This window comes from Magallana gigas, chromosome 8 (genome assembly GCF_963853765.1).
Source record: "Magallana gigas chromosome 8, xbMagGiga1.1, whole genome shotgun sequence".
In the NCBI taxonomy this organism is placed as follows: domain Eukaryota; kingdom Metazoa; phylum Mollusca; class Bivalvia; order Ostreida; family Ostreidae; genus Magallana; species Magallana gigas.
Genome location: NC_088860.1, coordinates 46,450,894 through 46,473,438, shown reverse-complemented (window position 1 = coordinate 46,473,438; position 22,545 = coordinate 46,450,894). Strand labels below are relative to the sequence as shown.

General features: G+C 39.2%; 2 protein-coding genes across 3 annotated transcripts in view; one reads left to right on the top strand and one right to left on the bottom strand.

Moving 5' to 3' along the window:
• The window catches only part of LOC105339282 (limbin), a 502,381-nt gene that overhangs the window by 207,050 nt on the left and 272,786 nt on the right, over window positions 1–22,545 (bottom strand). The window lies entirely within an intron of this gene.
• On the top strand, window positions 1,987–7,104 carry LOC105322077 (serine/threonine-protein kinase Nek2). 2 transcript variants are annotated; one of them, XM_011420600.4, is made up of 9 exons: window positions 1,987–2,283; window positions 2,789–2,841; window positions 3,644–3,716; window positions 3,963–4,116; window positions 4,308–4,445; window positions 4,675–4,912; window positions 5,180–5,314; window positions 5,729–6,569; window positions 6,769–7,104. In XM_011420600.4, the coding sequence occupies exons 1-9, from the start codon at window positions 2,025–2,027 to the stop codon at window positions 7,050–7,052; spliced, it is 2,175 nt and encodes a 724-aa protein (XP_011418902.3). In that variant the 5' UTR covers window positions 1,987–2,024; the 3' UTR covers window positions 7,053–7,104. The 2 variants fall into 2 exon arrangements, with proteins under 2 accessions (XP_011418902.3, XP_011418903.3); XM_011420601.4 differs by having other exon boundaries at window positions 1,989–2,283; window positions 5,180–5,299.

Sequence of the window (22,545 nt, the reverse complement as noted above, 5' to 3'; positions counted from 1 at the left end):
TTAAACAATATCTAACTAAACTACAAATATGCGTGAAGCATTTCTAGTAAAGAATCCAGCAACTTCTCAAAAGGAAATTTATAGAAGATCATACCAAATATGGTTGTATATATTATCATGTTTATTTGCACACAACTTTGCTTATATTCTGATAAAGGATCTTTCAAACATAACTTCAAGCGTTGTTAAGTAGGCATAAACGACATACACTCATGTAATATGGTATGAAGATCATTTGCATATTAAAAACATTCATTAGGATAGTTACATATTACAGTTTAGGATAATGAACGAAATATCCCGAACTTTTACACAGTCCTTCATCCAAATTGAAAACAATAACTTGCCTTAGTTATCTATGATTTGATTCTTCGCTTTAAAGTCCTTCAATTTACAGAGGATCGACTAGACAAACTCCTTCAACCTCACGCCAGGCTCACGATGATGGTCTGACACTTGTTTATTGGAATATCAGGACTCCGATCCCGATGTAAAAAGTAGCTTTAGTAAATCAAAGTACTGCAAATACCGAAAGAGGATTATCTGGCCCTGTCAAATTAAAGAAAAAAACAACTTCAAACCATGTATTGAATGTAGAATATGCAGGTACCGGTGTCTGTTTGAAGATTCACCAAGATTCATACAAGGGGTAGGGACCCCCCCACCCCCCACCCCAACGGAAAAAAATTCTGGATCCACGCATAAAATCCTTCCAAAGGAACGATAGGGCCCATGTCACGTTTATATATCAGTAAACAAGTTCTTGAAATGGTTAGAGATTGGAAAAATATATCTTAGTTACCTCTTTCTATCTGTTATCACCCAGCTGGTAATGTGTACTGATTGCGAGAACATACAATTTTCTAATGTCTTTATATACACTTTGCTGAAACTTTTACAAATAAAGGTCGCTTGTTTTTGAATATACACTACTAAATTACTACTTCTCCTCTCCCTACCCCGAAGGACGCATGGGGCCGTGCAACATACGACGGTTGTTGGCAACAACCTATTCCTCTATCCAACTGTGGTACCCAAGTTCTTTGCCTCAACAATAAGAAATAAAGACAAAATAAAGACAAAACAAATCTCGAAAAATTAAAGAGTTTAACATAATGATGTATAGACTAAGGATAATTCCTCTCGGTAACTCTCTTCGTTTATTACTGGAAGTTCAAGACGAATAGATACGTTAGAAAATGATAATTAACGAATGAACTCAATCCCTGTTTACCTAAGTTATACGAGCATAACCTGGGTTGGGGTAGTTTACGCTTTATAATATGCAAATTATTTAGCGAATTATCAAAAAGCACAAGTTGCTCCCACTCGGGTTATACAGCCGTGGTTGCAGGTTTATGATTGTTACGTCGTTACAGATATCAGGAGTTGTCAGATGTACGTAACATGAGTCTTCAGGCAGTGCTACTTGATCAGTATTTAATCAATGTAAAAAAAATCAACATGTTATTCCCAACGAAAAAATAAACTATGGGATTTTTTGTTGAGCTCAGTCCCATAGCGGATTCTAGACATCACCTTTCATTTTGTGTTCAGCCCTACATGTCATTCCGAGCCACGTTTTAGTAACAGCCCTGCATCGACGACAATGCCACAAGTAATCCTCATCGAACACGATAATTATAATTAGATGATGCCAGTCAGTTATTTCATTACAACAATATATGCTGTATTCGATTCTTTTATAAACATGAAAATTCTCGATAGAAGTTACAATGTATTTATATGATTATCCGAAAGTCTACATGTATATTAGAACTAAAGTATCATGTTTATGGCGTGCAAAAAACACATGTACATGTATAAATTTACTTTAATTTTTATATATATATATTTATATCAAAAACAGAATAATTACGATAAAGATTAAACGAATCAGTATGAATTACCCTGCTATTCATAACAAACTGTGTTCACTATTTTAATACAAATTGATAAATTCTTTCACGGAAAAAGAATTTCGATCTTCGGATCACTTTGAGGGCGGTCACGTGAGAATAAACATGGCGGACAACTTCCAGCTCCTGGCGCTGCTGGGGACGGGGACTTTTGGGGAAGCCTGGGTGGCCAAGTCCAGGAAACACGACGAGAAGTGCGTGGTCAAAGTGATCAACATCCTCCGTCTGTCGGAGCGGGAGCTGGACCAGGCCCTGACTGAGGTGTCGGTGCTGGGGAGGATGCACCATGTCAACATAGTCCGCTACCTTGACGCCTACGTCCACAACGGGGCCCTGAACATCGCCATGGAGTATGCGGACGGCGGTAAGTGTTATAGGGTTTTGTAGAGACTATATAGCTATTGAACGTAATAACTGAAACAATATGTGCAGATCTAGAGGGGTGAGTAGGTTTGGGGGGGGGGGGGGGGGGGCGCTAGTCAACTCCTCCCCCTTTTTGAGTTTGGGAAAATAGATTCTGCTCACCAAGAAGCAATGATTAATTTCTGATTACAAATATATGTGAAATGAATGCAACTCATATGATTACACCTGAAATGCATGCAATATACAAGTACATGTACTTCTATACATGAATTCAGATGCTGATAAAAACAATTTTTTCAAGGAGGGGGGGGGGGGGGGGTCCAAGGGATACTTGGGTTTGCCAGGGTGGGGAGTCTGAGGTCTATTTTTGTTGATATATATAACCATGGGATTTTTATAAATATGAATTTCTAGAGGGGGCCCGGATCCTGGCCTCGACCCACCTTTAGGTATTGTTTGGTGCTTTCGATCATTAAATTGTAATTTATGTTCATCTTTTCCAGGAGATCTTCATAAGAAAATCTGTGACCAAAAAGGAGTACCTTTTACAAGAGAAGTACATAGCTTACTGTTTTATTTACTTTGAAATGAGTTTATATCAATTTATTTATTTATTTAGAGAGAGAGAATATGTAAGAGAAAAAAACAGAGATAGAGAGAGATGGTAACCCGCGTGTCCATGTAAGCGACCACCATGTACCTTTTCAAATACGAACACTTTTGATCACATTTAGGATCAAACTTGGATCACAGTGGAGAGAGAGAGAGAGAGAGAAAAAGAGAGAGAGAGAGAGAGAGAGAGAGAGAGAGAGAGAGAGAGAGAGAGAAAAGCTTTGATAAGATAGAAGAGATTGAAGGGTAAGAGAGATAGAATAGAGAGGTCAGAGGTCATGATATACAGGGGTCAAGTTATATATATATATATATATATATATATATATATATATATATATATATATATATATATATATATATATATATATATATATATATATATATATATATATATATATATATATATATATATATATATATATATATATATATATATATATAACATGTAGAGAGAGTAGGGAAAAGAATACAACAGAAAGAAGAATGAGTTTTAGAGATGCTATATAGAAGATTTAACTCTACCTCACTGATTTTAGACATACATCATCTGTGTTATCTGTTGCATGTTTCCACTAGCTGCTTAACTCTTTGTATTTGCTTGGAAACCATTAAATTCTCTCCCTGAAATTTTCAAAATTATACATCAATTGGTGATATTGCCACTTAACCACCTTACAAAGTATTTAGAAAATGTTTTGAAGGTCTCTAGTTTTATTGTACTTGATTCTTGTCTTTTTCTCTAGGTTATCATGGACTGGTTTGTACAGATCTGCATGGCCCTCCAATATGTCCACAAACAGAACATTCTACACAGAGGTATTTAGTAATCCAAACACTTCTATAAGGCCATATTGGGTATTTAGAGTGCATGAAATTATATCCATAGGACACTTTATAACATTTGCAGTAATACAGTCAAACTTGCTACAATGGTCACCTTGAATGTTCAGTGGTCATTTGCTGTACTCGTACAATGTCATTGCTCATGAAGATATGCATCCAACTGTTTAAATGATGTTGATTTTTGAATTTTGGGACCAATCTCTAACACCTCTATTTCAGATCTGAAGTCTCAGAACATATTCCTGACATCCAAGTCTGTGATAAAAGTGGGAGATTTTGGAATAGCTCGCATCCTAAAGGACAGCACGGATCTAGCTGTGACGACCATAGGCACACCTTTCTATCTAAGTCCAGAAATTTGCCAGAAGAAACCGTATCTTTGTTATAACTAGTAAATCAGTCATTCACCCCAAACTGGAGAGCTGTCTGCCTCCAAAAAATCAGTTTGAAATGTGGCTTTTAAGGTTATTTTTCTCTTTAAAAAAATTATCTAAATAATTATCGAAATAAATTTTTTTACCAATTCATACTATGTATAATCATGATTCTTTAACCAAACCGGAGCTATAACCATAAGAGTGACATGTGGGCGCTGGGCTGCGTCCTGTATGAGATGTGTTGTCTGAAGGTGCCGTTTGATGCGGAGAGTCTACAGGACCTCATTCTCAGAATCCTTCATGAAAACTATGACGCCATTCCAAGGTCAGTCTGTAATGTCTGCTGTTACCAGGTATATTTTATTTTGTGGATGAACTTAAAACTTATTCATAATTTATTCATATTTTCTTCTGATTTATATTAATACTTTGCTGCTGCAAGACTGATTTGAACATTTGTTTAATATATTGATGGTAGAATTAATATAGTTTTCATGCAGTATATTTGTTACATATAATGCTATGAACAGTTAGTTTATTTTTTGTTTATTCAGGTCTTATGGATCTACTTTGAGTCTTTTGATTAAAAAACTCCTGGATAAGAACCCGGAGAGTCGTCCGTCGGCTGACTCTGTACTGAGTATGGCGGCGGTCAAGCAGTACAGTCGGAGATTCGAACCCAAGCTGCAGCTGAAGGAGAGGAGACACAGTTTGCCGAACATCCCGGCTAAGTTGAGCACGGATGAGAAAGAACAGAAAAGATCCCGAGTCGTCTCCACGGATAAAGAAAATGTATACCTGCAATTTTGTATATTTTATATTGAATTTGTCCAGTAGTGAATCTGATCATATTCACATTATTTACAAGTGAAAACATTCAAAGACTGTATAAAAAAACATAAATATTGAATTCATTTCCATGCATTTTGCAGTTATTTCTGTACCTTTTTACTCTTGAATAACTCTATGTTTATTTGTCAACGCTGGTGTATATTTGCACCTGTATAATATAACATATTGATAATATGTCAGTTATAGTATGCAATGGCTGTCTTACAGCTGGATCCAAAAATGGCAGGGAAGACTTACCTGGTGAGGAATCCAAAGTTTAAGCAGCTGTCACGGACCCCCAACGTGTCTGTCATCGTGGCCAAGCAGAGGAAGGAGCGACCCTCGGAGGTTGGTCAACCACTGGTTGTTGTTACTCTGAGGATCTTTGGCGAAAATGAGGAGCATTTTATCTGAATTCGTATGCTAACAGAAAACAAAAGATTCAACTAGAATTCCTATTTTATAATATAACAAACATATTGATATAATGTATTAATAAGGGTAAATTTTACCCCATGTAATTTTCACCCTTCTACACTTGCAAACAGTTTTGCCATGTCTTGAATTTGCCCAGACACAGTGCTACTTGTTATTTAAAAGAGACTGTAACACGAGACTTTGAAATTCGCCCAGTCTTAACTTTGCCTGCTGACAACCAGATTAAAAGGAGCGAAAGTAAAATGGGGCAAATATTTTCCTGTATACAGTATGTTCAAATAATAAATGCAGTAAGTAAAGCAATGCAGTGTTGTATATATTTATTAATATTCATTGAAGGATGAGATTCCAAGGTCCAAGCTGTTTTCTGGACTTCAGAGAAAATTATCCCTCAAGAGCGATGGTGAAAACAAACCAACAATACAGAGGAAGATCTCGGTAGATAATGGTAGCAATGACAAAGAAAATGTCCAAAGTAAAGACGAAGTAACAAGACAGCGACAAGAAAGGAGAAGTTCGAGGGATCAGCAGAGAAGACTCACGGAGTTGTCAGACAAAGTTAGTAAACCTCCGTCAGGGAGACGTAGTAGTCTCGATTCCAAACCCCTTCAACTCCGACGGGAGAGCAGCATCAGTAAAGGAAGACTGTCCATAGAGTCTGTAAGGAACGGAGAGCTGATCAGAAAGCCAGTGAGGAACGGTGAGTACGGGGTGAGGAGAGGTGTGAAGGACGGAATCAGTGGGCCAAACTCCAGTGATGATTTAAAAAGTAGGTCAAGGCCATCCACAGCTGATCAGGGAACCCCAGGAAAGAGACCCGCTCCCATAGGATCTGAGTGTTTGGGTGAGCTAAAAAATCCTCCATCAAGAGCTCTCCCAAGTCGGAGTGGGTGTGAAGATCTCAACCAATCGGATGCTGACAATGAAGTGTTTCTTGACCAGAATATCAGTGATGAGAACCAGTCTTGTAAAAAGTCCCCCCCTCCAAAAGTACCAAGCTCCGAGAGGATAAGAAGGTCCAGCTCCTATGATCGGGTGTTTGTGAGCAAACAGGGAGCTTCTAATGATGGAAATATACCCAGAGTGATGTCAGCTGGAAGCATTGGCTCCACCAGCCTCGCAAAAGATGGAGTCACCTACAAGATATCCTCCTCTCTTATGCCTGGAGATCAGTCCAAAGGTATCCAACAGTGTTTAAATTTTGAAATGGTTTCTTGATGTTTATAAACCTGAATGTTCCTTCTTAAGATGACATTCATTATGATTATTTACAGTAAATAGGTCAAGGTCAATGGGTCAAGGCACCATTACATTTGCCTTAATGTGGACCACAATTAAGGATGATCTTATATTTACTTCTCAATGATCTTATTTTGTAGATGCAGTGCAAGAGGAAATGCTTGTAAACATGGACTCATTTAAAACAATTTACAATGCAATGTGTCAATTTGTCAAGGACCAAGGTCAAGGTCAGAAACTGTTGTATGTAACCATGGTGAAGGCCATTGGACAGCGAGAAGCAGATAGATACATCAACAAAGTAACTCAAGGCCTGCTGGACTGTGCTCTCTACCAGGATGTGAAGCAGATTGTTCCAGAATACAGGCGCAAACTGCTCCCTCTGGTGTTTTGTTACATTCTTATGACAAAGTTCTGTAAATGATCTGTGGTGGTTCTATTTATTCAGCATGCAAATAAAATCAAAGGTTTAACTAGTTTGTGTATTTATTGGGTAGCAATAAGTTTTTTAGCAACTGTCCATTTGTGAAAAATCATGGAGATTGATTAAAAAAAACCTTGATGTATAGGTCCACAATTTGGAAATAAAACAAATATTCAAAACATTGAAAATGTGATCAGCACCGTTGCTGCACTATCTGAGAATTTTCCAAAACTGTAAAAAGGAGATCCTTTGCTTACGGAATAACTAATAAAAGTAGGAGGAGTATTGTATAAGTCATTGCCTATAATGTAAGTAAGACATGTTTGTGAGGAGTATTGTATAAGTCATTGCCTATAATGTAAGTAAGACATGTTTGTGAGGAGTATTGTATAAGTCATTGCCTATAACGTAAGTAAGACATGTTTGTGAGGAGTATTGTATAAGTCATTGCCAATAACGTAAGTAAGACATGTTTGTGAGGAGTATTGTATAAGTCATTGCCAATAACGTAAGTAAGACATGTTTGTGAGGAGTATTGTATAAATCATTGCCAATAACGTAAGTAAGACATGTTTGTGAGGAGTATTGTATAAATCATTGCCAATAACGTAAGTAAGACATGTTTGTGAGGAGTATTGTATAAATCATTGCCAATAACGTAAGTAAGACATGTTTGTGAGGAGTATTATATAAGTCATTGCCTACAACGTAAGACATGTTTTGGAGAAGTATCACATAATCCATTGCCTATAACGTAAGTAAGGCATGTTTAGGAGGAGTATTGTATATACCATTGCCTATAACGTAAGTAAGGCATGTTTAGGAGGAGTATTGTATATACCAATGCCTATAACGTAAGGAGGGCATGTTTAGGAGGAGTATTGTATATACCAATGCCTAAAACGTAAGTAAGGCATGTTTAGGAGTATTGTATATACCAATGCCTAAAACGTAATTTTAAGTAAGGCATGTTTAGGAGGAGTATTGTATATACCAATGCCTAAAACGTAAGTAAGGCATGTTTAGGAGGAGTATTGTATATACCACTGCCTATAACGTAAGTAAGGCATGTTTAGGAGGAGTATTGTATATACCAATGCCTAAAACGTAAGTAAGGCATGTTTAGGAGGAGTATTGTATATACCAATGCCTATAACGTAAGTAAGGCATGTTTAGGAGGAGTATTGTATAAACCAATGCCTAAAACGTAAGTAAGGCATGTTTAGGAGAAGTATTGTATATACCAATGCCTTTAATGTAAGTAAGGCATGTTTAGGAGGAGTATTGTATATACCAATGCCTAAAACGTAATTTTAAGTAAGGCATGTTTAGGAGGAGTACTGTATATACCACTGCCTATAACGTAAGTAAGGCATGTTTAGGGGGAGTATTGTATATACCAATGCCTATAACGTAAGTAAGGCATGTTTAGGAGGAGTATTGTATTATATACCACTGCCTATAACGTAAGTAAGACATGTTTAGGAGGAGTATTGTATATATCAATGCCTATACTAGTAATGTAAGAAATGTTTTGGATGAGTATTGTATAAACCAATGCCTATAAGGTAAATAAGGCATGTTTAGTAGGAGTATTGTATATACCACTGCCTATAACGTAAGTAAGGCATGTTTAGGAGGAGTATTGTATATACCAATGCCTATAACGTAAGTAAGGCATGTTTAGGAGGAGTATTGTATATACCAATGCCTAAAACGTAAGTAAGGCATGTTTAGGAGGAGTATTGTATATACCAATGCCTATAACGTAAGTAAGGCATGTTTAGGAGGAGTATTGTATTATATACCACTGCCTTTAACGTAAATAAGACATGTTTAGGAGGAGTGTTGTATATATCAATGCCTATACTAGTAATGTAAGAAAGACATGTTTAGGATGAGTATTGTATAAACCACTGGCTATAAGGTAAGTAAGACATGTTTAGGAGAAGTATTGCCTATAACGTAAGTAAGACATGTTTATGAGAAATATTGTATAATTTAGCCATTGCCTATAACCTATAATGTAAGTAAGATATGTTTAGGAGGAGTATTGTATAAACCACTGCCTATAATGTAAGTATTGTAAGACATGTTTAGGAGGAGTGTTGTAATATATCACTGCCTATAATGTTTGTAAGACATGTTTAGGAACAATAGAAATTATTCTAGAGGATCAAATGTTTTTAAACTCGAGAATTGCATGAACCTTGTCAGTCCTTCCATAGTCGGGAATCCTCTGCTGCAGGGGCAAGTTTTAATATAGTCTTAATGAAGGAACTGTAACACGTTTATTTACTGGGAGGATTGATCAGTCTGGACCGTATTGTGACCGGAGTAAGGAGGCGGATCTACTGTAGGTGTACCTTTAGAAGTCCAATGTCGGGACTTCTTGATTTCCCTCCGTTCCACTGAATTTTGTATATGTTCAAATTCATATTATACTGTTACTGCGTTATAACGAAATAGAGATATGAAATAGGATTTTTCGACTTACATTTACTGCAAAAGATATGTAGCTGAAGATCTCTACATAAAACCTGTTTTAATTAAATAACCGTTATATAAATTATTTACAATCTTACAGAAATGACGTCAGAAAACCCTTTAACTTGTTTTCAATGAAATATATAAAGGAAAGGGAATAAAATGACATACTTTACGCACGTGAGTGTAGATCACCCTTTAGTTGAAATGATTCTCGCATAAATTTAAATCATGCTCACATTACACCCCAGTAATATCGATCTCGCTTGATCCACTAATCGAACTTTGGAAATTCCATACTTCATTTCAAGTTCTAATTAGCATAAGGCTTACCTATATTGTTAATAAGGATATATAATACAAGCCCTATATAGTTGACAAATGAAGTCGACACAGCGCATCATGTCGGCCAATCCGGGAAAGAATCCGTTGATGCGGTCTATTGGTTTTGGATTTACTGTAGCGCTGTCGGTTTCCTACCTGAAATATTCACAAGTAAAGTCAAGCTAGCTGCCAATAAGCTACCTGCCAATAACGAATTTTCATGTATTTTTATCGACTATGAATTGAAGCTTTTCGAACCCGATTGCATTATATAGAAATTTAAAACGGCTCATAGCACCCAAACTAGGAAGGGTGCGATCTAGCTGAGACCAGATCCTCGGGGGTACGGGTGTCCCCTGACGGAATCCGGTCTCAAAATGGGCGATATAAGCACCGATTTCCGGCGCCAGGGCGCTAAGTTGATCCTATCATACAGGTTCCGTACTTTATTGTAGGGTCTCTATACAGGGCGCCTAGCGCCCAAACTAGGAGGTGTGCCATCAGACCGAGACCGGATCCTCGGGGGTACGGGTGTCCCCTGACGGAATCCGGTCTCAAAAGAGGCGATATAAGCACCGATTTCCGGCGCCAGGGCGCTTAGTTGACCCTATCATACAGGTTCCATACTTTATTGTAGGGTCTCTATACAGGGCAACTAGCGCCCAAACTAGGAGGTGTGCCATCAGGCCGAGACCGGATCCTCGGGGGTACGGGTGTCCCCTGACGGAATCCGGTCTCAAAAGGGGCCATATTGACACCAATTTCCGGCGCCAGGGTGCTGAGTTGACCCTATCATACAGGTTCCATACATTATGTAGGGTCTCTATTCAGGGCGCCAAGCGCCCAAACTAGGAGGTGTGCCATCTAGCTGAGACCGGTTCTTTGGGGATACGGGTGTCTCCTGACGGAATCCAGTCTCAAAAGGGGCCATATAAGCACCGATTTCCGGCGCCAGGGCGCTGAGTTGACCCTATCATACAGGCTCCATACATTATTGAAGGGTCTCTATACAGGGCGCCAAGCGCCCAAACTAAGAGGTGTGCCATCAGACCGAGACCGGATCCTCAGGGGTACAGGTGTCCCCTGACGGAATCCGGTCTCAAAAGGGGCCATATTGACACCGATTTCCGGCGCCAGGGCGCTAAGTTGACCTTATCATACAGGTTCCATACTTTATTGTAGGGTCTCTATACAGGGCGCCTAGCGCCCAAACTAGGAGGTGTGCCATCTAGCTGAGACCGGTTCCTCTGGGGTACGGGTGTCCCCTGACGGAATCCGTTCTCAAAAGAAGCTATATAAGCACCGATTTCCGGCGCCAGGGCGCTGAGTTGACCCTATCATACAGGTTCCCTACATTATTGTAGGGTCTCTATACAGGGCGCCTAGCGCCCAAACTAGGAGGTGTGCCATCAGGCCAAGACCGGATCCTTGGGGGTGCGGGTGTCCCCTGACGGAATCCGGTCTCAAAAGGGGCTATATTGACACCGATTTCCGGCGCCAGGGCGCTGAGTTGACCTTATCATACAGGTTCCTTAAATTATTGTAGGGTCTCTATACAGGGCGCCTAGCGCCCAAACTAGGAGGTGTGTCATCTAGCTGAGACCGGATCCTCGGGGGTGCGGGTGTCCCCTGACGGAATCAAAAGAAGCGATATAAGCACCGATTTCCGGCTCCAGGGCGCTGAGTTGACCCTATCATACAGGTTCCATACATTATTGTAGGGTCTCTTTACAGGGCGCCTAGCGCCCAAACTAGGAGGTGTGCCATGAGGCCGAGACCGGATCCTCGGGGAAACAGGTGTCCCCTGACGGAACACGGTTTCAAAAGAAGCTATATAAGCACCGATTTCCGGCGCCAGGGCGCTGAGTTGACCCTATCATACAGGTTCCATACATTATTGTAGGGTCTCTATACAGGGCGCCTAGCGCCCAAACTAGGAGGTGTGCCATCAGACCGAGACCGGATCCTCAGGGGTACGGGTGTCCCCTGACGGGATCCGGTCTCAAAAGGGGCCATATTGACACCGATTTCCGGCGCGAGGGCGCTGTGTTGACCCTATCATACAGGTTCCATACATTATTGTAGGGTCGCTATAAGGGCGCCTAGCGCCCAAACTAGGAGGTGTGCCATCAAGCAGAGACCGGATCCTCGGGGGAACAGGTGTCCCCTGACGGAACCCGGTCTCAAAAGGGGCCATATTGACACCGATTTCCGGCGCCAGGGCGCTGAGTTGACCCTATCATACAGGTTCCATAAATTATTGTAGGGTCTCTATACAGGGCGCCTAGCGCCCAAACTAGGAGGTGTGCCATCTAGCTGAGAACGGTGTCTTGGGGGTACGGTTGTCCCCTGACGGAATCCGGTCTCAGAAGGGGCCATATTGACAATTTTTACCGGCACCAGGGCGCTGAGTATACCATATCATACAGGTTCCATACATTAAGATAGGGTCTCTATACAGGGCGCCAAGCGCCCAAACTAGGAGGTGTGCCATCAGGCCGAGACCGGATCCTCATGGGGTACGAGTGTCCCTTGACGGAATCCATTCTCAAAAGGAGCCATATTGACACCGATTTCCGGCGCAACGGCGCTGAGTTGACCCTATCATACAGGTTCCATACATTATTGTAGGTTCTCTATACAGGGCGCCTAGGGCCCAAACTAGGAGGTGTGCCATCTAACTGAGACCGGTTCCTCTGGGGTATGGGTGTCCCCTGACGGAATCCAGTCTCAAAAGGGGCGATATAAGCACCGATTTCCGGCGCCAGGGCGCTGAGTTGACCCTATCATACAGGTTCCATTCATTAAGATAGAATCTCTATACAGGGCGCCTAGTGCCCAAACTAGGCGGTGTGCCATCAGGCCGAGACCGGATCCTCAGGGGAACGGGTGTCCCCTGACGAAATCTAGTCTCATAAGGGACCATATTGACACTGATTCCCGGTGCAAGGGCGCTAAGTTGACCCTATCATAAAAATCGATATGTTATTGTAGGGTCTCTATACAGGGCGCCTACCGCCCAAATTAAGGGGTGTTCCATCTAGCTGAGACCGGATCCTTCTGGGTACGGGTGTCCCATGACGAAATCCGCTCCCAAAAGGGGCCATATTGACCCCGATTTTCGGCGCCATGGAGCTGAGTTGACCATATCATACAGCTTCCATACATTAAGATTGCGTCTCTATACAGGGCCCGTAGCGCCCAAAATAGGAGGTGTGCCATCAGGCCGAGACCGGATCCCCGGGGGTACGGGTGTCCCCTGACGGAATCCGGTCTTGAAAGGGGCCCAATTGACACCGATTTCCGGCGCCAGGGTGCTGAGTTGACCCTATCATACAGGTCCCATACATTATTGTAGGGTCTCTATACAGGGCGCCTGGCGCCCAAACTAGGAGGTGTGCCATCAGACCGAGACCGGATCCTCAGGGGTACGGGTGTCCCCTGACGGAATCCGGTCTCAAAAGAGGCGATATAAGCACCGATTTCCGGCGCCAGGGCGCTGAGTTGACCCTATCATACAGGTTCCATACATTAAGATAGAATCTCTATACAGGGCGCCTAGGGTCTCTATACAGGGCGCCTCGCGCCCAAACTAGGAGGTGTGTTATGTAGCTGAGAGCGGATCCAAACCTAATCAAGGCTACATGTAGATATTCGATATCATTTTAAAGTATTTTAACCTCTGGATAGATTGAAAATTAACAGGAATAGGACACATTTATGAAAAGATTTTAATCATAGTACGCATGCAAAAAATTGTTTGCTATATAGTATTTCAGTTTTTATGAAAATGCAACCTGACTATGACAGCCAAACAAATGTGAGAAGGCGATGGTAAAAAAAAACTGACACAAGCATCAAACGAACGGCCGCAAACCAAATTGTTTTCTGAACAAAAAAAAGAAACAAATGGATAAAAAGAAAGTTTTAAAAATCTAGTTCTTGCAGACATAATGGAATTCCATATACGACAGCCAACCGTAAGCTGCCAAATTCCATAGCCTAGCGCGATTTTTCTCTAACTTTCGATGTCTAAAATATTTTGATTTCGGTATATTCAATATATGTAAATATTTACATTCACTTTCTTTCCCCTATTAAATTACATTGATCAATTTGAGTAATATTTACGCAAAACACAGAAGACCCAATCACCAAATTTGGTGCGTATGAATACATTCAACCTTCCTTTAGTATTTCTCAAAGAATATGACTTGACTCTCCTCGCGACTTCAAATCGGATCACGACCTGATGTTTTACTTACGCTGATTGATATTTCATTGATGTAAATATTTTCTTTACCTGTTAAATGGATTCAATTGATAAATTTCATGGTATATTCAAAGTATTTTTATCAAATAACAGAATGAAAAACAATATTGTATTATTAGAATTCAAAGCGCATTGCACTATTTTTGTCCCCATAATTCGGCTGTTCCAATGGCTCTTCCGTTAATTGCGCATTGCTCGTTAAATAAGGCAGAGGTTTTTAAAAACAAACCATAGTTGCCGAAAGGATATGAATTTAAAAAAAGGTAAATATAAGCATTAAATCATTATTATGTGAAAGATGTGGTCTTATAACTGCAACGGTGAGTACAAACAAATTTTCAGTACGCGCTAGCGCGCGTTATTCAATTTGTATGCACACACCGTTGCAGTTATGAGACCACTTCTTTAAAAGAATAATGCTTCAATGCTTAAATATGTGTATATTACAACTTTTAACACTGATTTAAGCGTAAAGTTTGTGGCAGCTTTATAACACAACAGTTGTCATTGTTGAAATACAAAATTTGATTTTAAGGCAAAGTTAAAAAATGTCAACATATTTCAAGATAAATAAAAGGTATCTAACGGTACATTATATTCTAATTTCTGTGCCTCCTTAATATAATTTGCCAACGTTTTAAGATTGATATTAGTCTTCATTCCTTAAAATGGGCAAAATGATCATAGAGGTAAGAGCCAGAGCCGTTGGAATGTTGATGTTTGGATAGTTCATAAGACAGGTTTTCTTTAATTTAAATCTGCTCTTTATTTTGTTCTTGACATTGTTTTAAATACAAATCAATCCGAAGAAAAATTTGTTTTCACCTAGTTCTTCTCTTCCATAAGTGTATCTTCATTTCTTTCTTCAACCTAAAACATTCTGAATGTTCGGTGCAGAATCCATCCAATCCGGAAGTGTTCGTGATATCCAGCAAAGTTTAAGGTCTCGGATCTCAGCCAAAGTTTAAGGTCAATACATCATTATTAACTATTTGAAAGTTAAGAAGTGGAATGCAGTCACCCGTAATCAAGACCAAGACAAACATATGTTGTTTTTTCATAAAGTAAAAACTTAATACTGGGTGAACACTTTGTACTTTGGTGTATTAACATTAAGGGTATGTTCTAAATGAAATTTATGCGAATGTTTTGCCATATTGTTTGAGGTATGTGTGTGTAGTACTACTAGTTCGACATTGTTATAATTCAGCAACTTAAAGAAATCAATACTGTATAAACACGTGGAACAAATTAATCATTCTCATTACCGGCCGACAGTTATACGATATGAAAGTGTAAAAAGTGACTGTTTCTTTGGAGCTTTGAAGCCTAGTTAAAATACTCCAAGGCTTTGCTTTTCTTATAAAGAGCGAGTGTTTGTTCGAGACAAATTATGAAACAAACATAATAATAAAACATATAAGTAAAATAAATTTTATTGTGTTTCTTTGCATTTTACTTAGTAAGATTAATTAATAGGCTGATGTACACAATTTTGTCCATATTTATGGAATTCCTTATACGACAGCCAACTGTAAGCTGCCAACTGCTTGCTGCCTACTGCCAACTGCTTACTCAGCCAACTGCTTACTGACAATTGCTTGTAGATGGTCTTGTCTCAGAAATAAAGGCATTTAAGTGGAAGACAGTTTAATTAATGTTTCTGACTATATTTCGATCTAATAACGGAACAGGTCTGGTGGCCTATGTTAACCATTTTGAATATTCATCTCTTTTCATTTTTTTAAAGCGTTAGACTTCTACTTCCGGTGCATCGAATAACTGCCCCCTATTAGCAGAAATAAACATCATTTAAACTGGTTGGAGAACCAGTTTCATGGGTTTACGCACATAACTGCAACGGCTATTGTTAATCTAATGTGCAAGGCTTACATACATCACTGCAGGGGCTGCTACGCAGTGATTATAGTCAGCCTTCGGGCTGATTTATTAAGTTATAGTGAAACTTCAAATGTGCTTGCGTAAATTGGAATTCTGGGAAGGAATTACTAGACAGTCCGTGTTAGTGAAATTCGAAGAAGTTATGAAACTGGTCAATTTAAGGTCAAACTGCATTGTATACGCGTACACTGCTACACACTTGCCTCCTCACATACAGTTATAAAAATATATGTACATCTGCATATTATTATTACAAATATTTATATCTTGTATTTTTATACATGTAGAGTGTGTAGTCTCTTGTCACCTAAAATGTGTATTCCAGTGGCTGAGTTTCTTGGCTTTTAAAAAAGCTAATCTTGTGAGTGCATAAACAGAAGCTGGAATGTAGAAAAATCAAAACGACTTGTAAATAGCCACATATAGTTCTTGGTGTTCGCCGCTTTTCTCACAGCACATATATAAGGAACTAAACACTTTAAGTTTGCATAGTAGATCTGTGTGGACGTATATTTTACGTTGCTTACATTTGATACTTAGACGCAACAACTTAAATGCAGTACATATACAGAAGAAGATTCTGAACATCAATTATAATGGTCAATGCAATACCTTTATAAAGAAAATGCACGCGTATAACGACAATACAAGTGCAGACATTTGTCAAACAAACGTACTTAACACGTCGCACACAAGGTAAGATGAGAAATAAAGTGTAACAAAATCAAAGGCTCTTATATAACATGATTCAGGCAGGTGTCCATTTACAAGTCGTGTTCAGCTTTGATTTGAATTAACTTTAAGTGTATATGATAAATCATAATATACATGTATATTTCAAAGACACGTTATTTCGACCAATTTTTCTTATCCAAATTAAATTAAATTAGGATAAATTTTGGATGAGTACAACTTAAACGCCATTTCGACCCTTCTGGCACTAGATACTTTCAATTAATATTAATAAACATTATGTCGATAAGTCTCATTTCTAACTAAGCTTGCACAAAGTAAATTTCCTTTAGAACCAAGCTAGGTTAGCGCTTTTCAGTACTTTCAGTACGTTGATTGTTATCTCCGTTTGGAAAGCGTCGTTATTTACTTGATCATTGCGATAAATTTACCTTCTGACGGTCAATGTGTGATTTCATGATAAAACATAATTTGAACAGCCGATATCTCAGTTTGTTATACTTTCATGTTAAATACTGAAATCTGATTGGTTAAGACGCAGTTAATAATATTTTCTATTACTCTCAGCGTTAGTAACGCACTTAGCAACGGGTAACATTAAAAATGTTACATGCGCGAAAATATTATGCGCGTACGGTTCGCTGTAGAATTCACGTTATTCCTATATAAAAGCAGTAAAATTTTCTTAAAAATTAAGACATTCAGTATAACAAAATAAATAGTGCCTGTTTGGGAGGATAACAGTTGAAATTGACACCCCTCGAAAACCATTGTCAACCTCCGCTTCGCGTCGGTTGACAATGGTTTTCTCGGGGTGTCAATTTCAACTGTTACCCTCCCAAACAGGCACTATTTATATAATATCAGAAATGTGATAATCATGATATAAAAACATATATCACATGTGCTATAATTGATAGAGGTTCATTAAAACGTTAATTAGTTTTTCTCACTGTTTTTGTTGTAATTTGAAATCCTGATTTGCATTGCTCTGTACGCGATATTATCACTAGTATCCCCATGCGCAACTTGCTGCAAAGAATTTACGCTGAGAATGAGAGATTAATATTATCCGTGACTTTAAAAAAGTGTTTTGGCAGAAATTTGATTTTTTGATTTTTACAGAAAATAAAACGTTATAAGGTTCCAAAAAAGTTCCATAGCCTCGTGCAACGTGCTTGGGGCAATAGATTTAGATGTAGCATCGTTTACGCATAGGCGTCGGAACCGGGGGGGGGGGGGGCTAGGGGGGGGGCTGAGTCCCCCACTTTTTTTTGCAAAGTTAGACCTAACAATTAGGGACATAGCATCATAGAGGGTTCAGCCCCCCACTTTTTCTCGCAGCAAAGATAATTGTTCCTAAATTTACCTTGAAAGATTGAGAAGTTGGAGTCATAGGCATACTACCCCCCCCCCCCTCCCCCACGGATTAGGATTTCAATGATTTTGGGAATTAGTGTTTTTTTCCTCAATATTTTTGAGGATAAGTCTAGCCCCCCCCCCTTTCAATTTGCTTCCGACTCCAGTGTTACGGTTCTAAAGCAATTTTTGAAAACTCGTTAGATGAGCCCATTACAAAATCATTTTCAGTTGCCCGAGTATTTTCAAACATATCAAGAATGTTTAAGTCTACATCCTTTTTCATATCGGAAAAGCCAAATACTTCTGGGTTTCTATACAAAAAAGATGGACGACCCGGATGACAAAGTGTATTTTGTTTTATATTTATGATTATTCCATGAGTCCATTATTCTTTCAAGGTCATTCTGGATGAGAAGAATTAAACAAAATCTGAAACATTGTACATGTATATGGATAGCATCAGAAAAATCAAGAACTCCATTATCTCTCATGTCTTTTAAAAGTGGTAATCACGAGTTAATGTACTTTTAAGTATTTAAAAAACTAAGTGCGTGATGGGTTTTCATACGTACTTGAATAGGTTTCGGGTCACGTGATCAGGTATAATAAAAATAGTAGGATCATGCAGTGCACTAGCTCGCTCGCTAGTTGTGATTTAAGGTAAAATGGCAGCCAGGTGATATGGAATGTGGTGATTTAGGGTTGGCAGATGGTTGTTAATATGTGTTTAATATGTGTAAAATAAAATAAACGCTAGCCTAATCAATCTATCAATCCATCCATCCTCAAATGAATGTCTGCACATGCGCTGAACCCAGTAAAGTGTTGAAAGAAAACATTTGGGAGTAAGCAGTTGGCAGTCAGCAGTCGGCAGTAAGCAATTGGCAGCTGATAGTTGGCTGTCGTATATAGAATTCATTAGGCAATATACGTTTACTTTTGACTTTGCGTTTTATTGCAACTGGATGGTCGTGCCAATTTTTAAACCTTATTGGTCTCCTTTGGAAGAAGAGCTCTGTATAATGATATACATGTAGTATCACAACCAAAATTAGAAGCTAAAATATGTAGAATTTTTTATTGTATTATAGTTTAGATTTGATTTGATGATTAAATTGTAGACCACTAAGCCTATTTAGAAATATTTCCTGAATAAAAAGAGAATGTTTTTGTTGTACACTATTCTTATTTTTTTTTATTTTGACCATATCTATTATTAAGTGTAAAAAATAAAAAGTAAGTGAATAATTTTTAAAACCTCTCAATCTGACTTTTAAGGGCTTTATTACAAAATCAAGAAACGAGTAGGTAATATGAAATGTAAAAGTCACAGCACTAATACCTCGTGTGTCTCCCTCATTCGCACGAATAACACAAAGACATCTGCTTCCATATATAGAATATACGTAATTGAATGAAAACCTTTATGGAAGGTTATTCCAAGAGTGTATAGAGTCTCTCTCAAGTTCCGCAGAATTATGTGGCTGGGGAAGCTGTCTAAATCTCCTGTCTATATCGTCCCATACATGCTCTATAAGGTTAAGATCAGGACTTCATGGTGGCCAATCAAGAAAGCGGAAGTTATGTCCCTGTATCATCTGCTGTGTAGATCTGGCAGTGTGGAGTTTGACATTATATTGCATCAGAACTAGCTGAATAATCTTGTTTTGATACCACGCACCATTTAGGTTTGGTGAAGATGGCAGTTTACCTCGGCCTGTTTAATGATATACCAATACTGAGCCACCAGCAAATTGCCCTGGTCTTTTTTTAACACATGCGTCGTTCTAACGTCCACCTTGTACAATACACACGAACCTGTCCATCTGATCGCCGCAAATTGAATATGGACCCATCAGTAAAGAGAAATCGACCCCACTTAGCACGTGTAGACCTCAGTTGACATCTTGCCTAAGCTAACCAATGTTGTCTCTGTCTGGCTAAGCCGCTAACAACAACAAGCCTACATAAGTTCCCCTTTCATGCAATCCTCCCTGTCTCAGTCTGTCCCGCACTGTTTGGTTACTTAATTGGAGACTTCACGCGTTCCAAAAGTATGACGTGCAGTTGCGCATGCTGTAAAGTTTCTATTCCGAAAGTGAATTACCAAAATGTAGCGATCCTGTTGATGTGTCAATACACGACGTTTTGGCCTGCAAGTAGGTCGTCAACACGTCCGGTTTTATGAAATTTCCGGATAATATTGTTAAAAAAAACAAACCTATCTTGAACTGTGCCCTGCTTCGGCCATGCCAACCGCTGTACGTTCTTGTGCAGTCATGCATGGCATTTTATTCAATTTAATGTAAGTGCGATTTTAAAAGTGGGTTGTTCTTGTTTTAAATTTCATTTTTATTTCATTCATGCTTATCTAAATTCGGTGTATATTTCCCCTTGTGCTAGCATTGAAAGTCTGTGACGTTCAATTTTCAATTAATCACACGACGGATAAGCATAATTATGCACAAACACAAGTAAACGTCATCACGCATTTTGAAAATATTGATTATTGTGCAATAAATGAAACTTGCATGGACATTACTGTTTTGATACGTACATGTACTTTTGTAATATAATTGTTAAATCATATCTTTTCTAAGTTTTCTAACACCATATTTTCAGTCACGGAAGCGCACTAAATACACATAACATGTTTTACGGCTGTTCTATCAATTATTAATATCCCTGACAAAAAACGTAATAATAATGTATTTACAAAAAACAATGTCATATCAAACAAACATAAATAAAAGCATTGAATGATTTATTTTTTTTTTTTGGGGGGGGGGGGGGGGGAGAGAGAATATCGTCGGTTCTATTTCACACCAGGCCGTGCAAACAAATTAGCTAACAAATTATTATACCGCGCATACGCGCGGTGTTCAATTTGTCTGCACAGCCTGTTGTGTGATAGGACCGACGTATCCTTCAATTAAAACAGTTAGAAACATATTGTGTAATATGGTAGCAAATTTGAGAAGGACAGACTTTTCCGAAATCAATCAAGAAAAATAGAAAAAAAATCAAATCATCAAAGCAAATCCTAAACCGAGGGAATTGGGTGGTGGGGTAGGGGGTGGGCGCAGCTTATCCCCCCCCCCCCCATAAGATTCCAACGTCTATGGTGATATGATTATAACCTTAGCTATAAATTGATAGATTTGATAGATAAGCCTAACTACTTCATGTATTTACTTAAAAACAAGAATAATTTATCTGATTTTAAAATATCTTACTGTAACCACGCCTCTTGGTTTCCTGCGAACTATTTATTTTCAGTCCACCAATAATAATATTATATTACATATATAATATTATCGTGTACAAAATATTGAGTAAATTCAACTAACTATTACGATTATAGAATAGCGAATTAAGATTCACACACTACAAAACAAATCTCTAAATTTCGTACTACAAACCATTTCTTAGTATAAGAATAAATAATTTGTTTCTTTAATATAATTATATCCCCATTAGATACGCTCAATATTTGACGTGGTTAGCTAAAGAGGCATGTGGAAACTGTAAACATCGGAAACCCCCTTTCTAAAATTGGAATTGGTAGGACAACAAAGAAGTTCGTAAAAATCGTAGAAAAGCATTTCAAAGAAATTGAAGTTAAACAATCAGAACTATGACTGTCATACTTTGATATACAATCAATCAAACCAACAAAAATAATTTAATATCCGTATAAACAAACATTATATCACGTACTATATTTTCTCTGAAAAAATCCTACAGCAAGGCGCCCTGTATAGAGACCCTACAATAATGTATGGAACCTGTATGATAGGGTCAACTCAGCGCCCTGGCGCCGGAAATCGGTGCTTATATCGCCTCTTTTGAGACCGGATTCCGTCAGGGGACACCCGCACCCCCAAAGAACCGGTCTCAGCTAGATGGCACACCTCCTAGTTTGGGCGCTAGGCGCCCTGTATAGAGACCCTACAATAATGTATGGAACCTGTATGATAGGGTCAACTCAGCACCCTGGCGCCGGAAATCGGTGTCAATTGGGCCCCTTTTGAGACCGGATTCCGTCAGGGGACACCCGTACCCCCGGGGATCCGGTCTTGGCCTGATGGCACACCTCCCAGTTTGGGCGCTATGCGCCCTGTATAGAGACCCTACAATAATGTATGGAACCTCTATGATAGGGTCAACTCAGCACCCTGGCGCCGGAAATCGGTGTCAATTGGGCCCCTTTTGAGACCGGATTCCGTCAGGGGACACCCGTACCCTCGGGGATCTGGTCTCGGCCTAATGGCACACCTCCCAGTTTGGGCGCCAGGCGCCCTGTATAGAGACCCTACAATAATGTATGGAACCTGTATGATAGGGTCAACTCAGCGCCCCGGCGCCGGAAATCGGTGCTTATATCGCCTCTTTTGAGACCGAATTCCGTCAGGGGACACCCGTACCCTCGGGGATCTGGTCTCGGCCTAA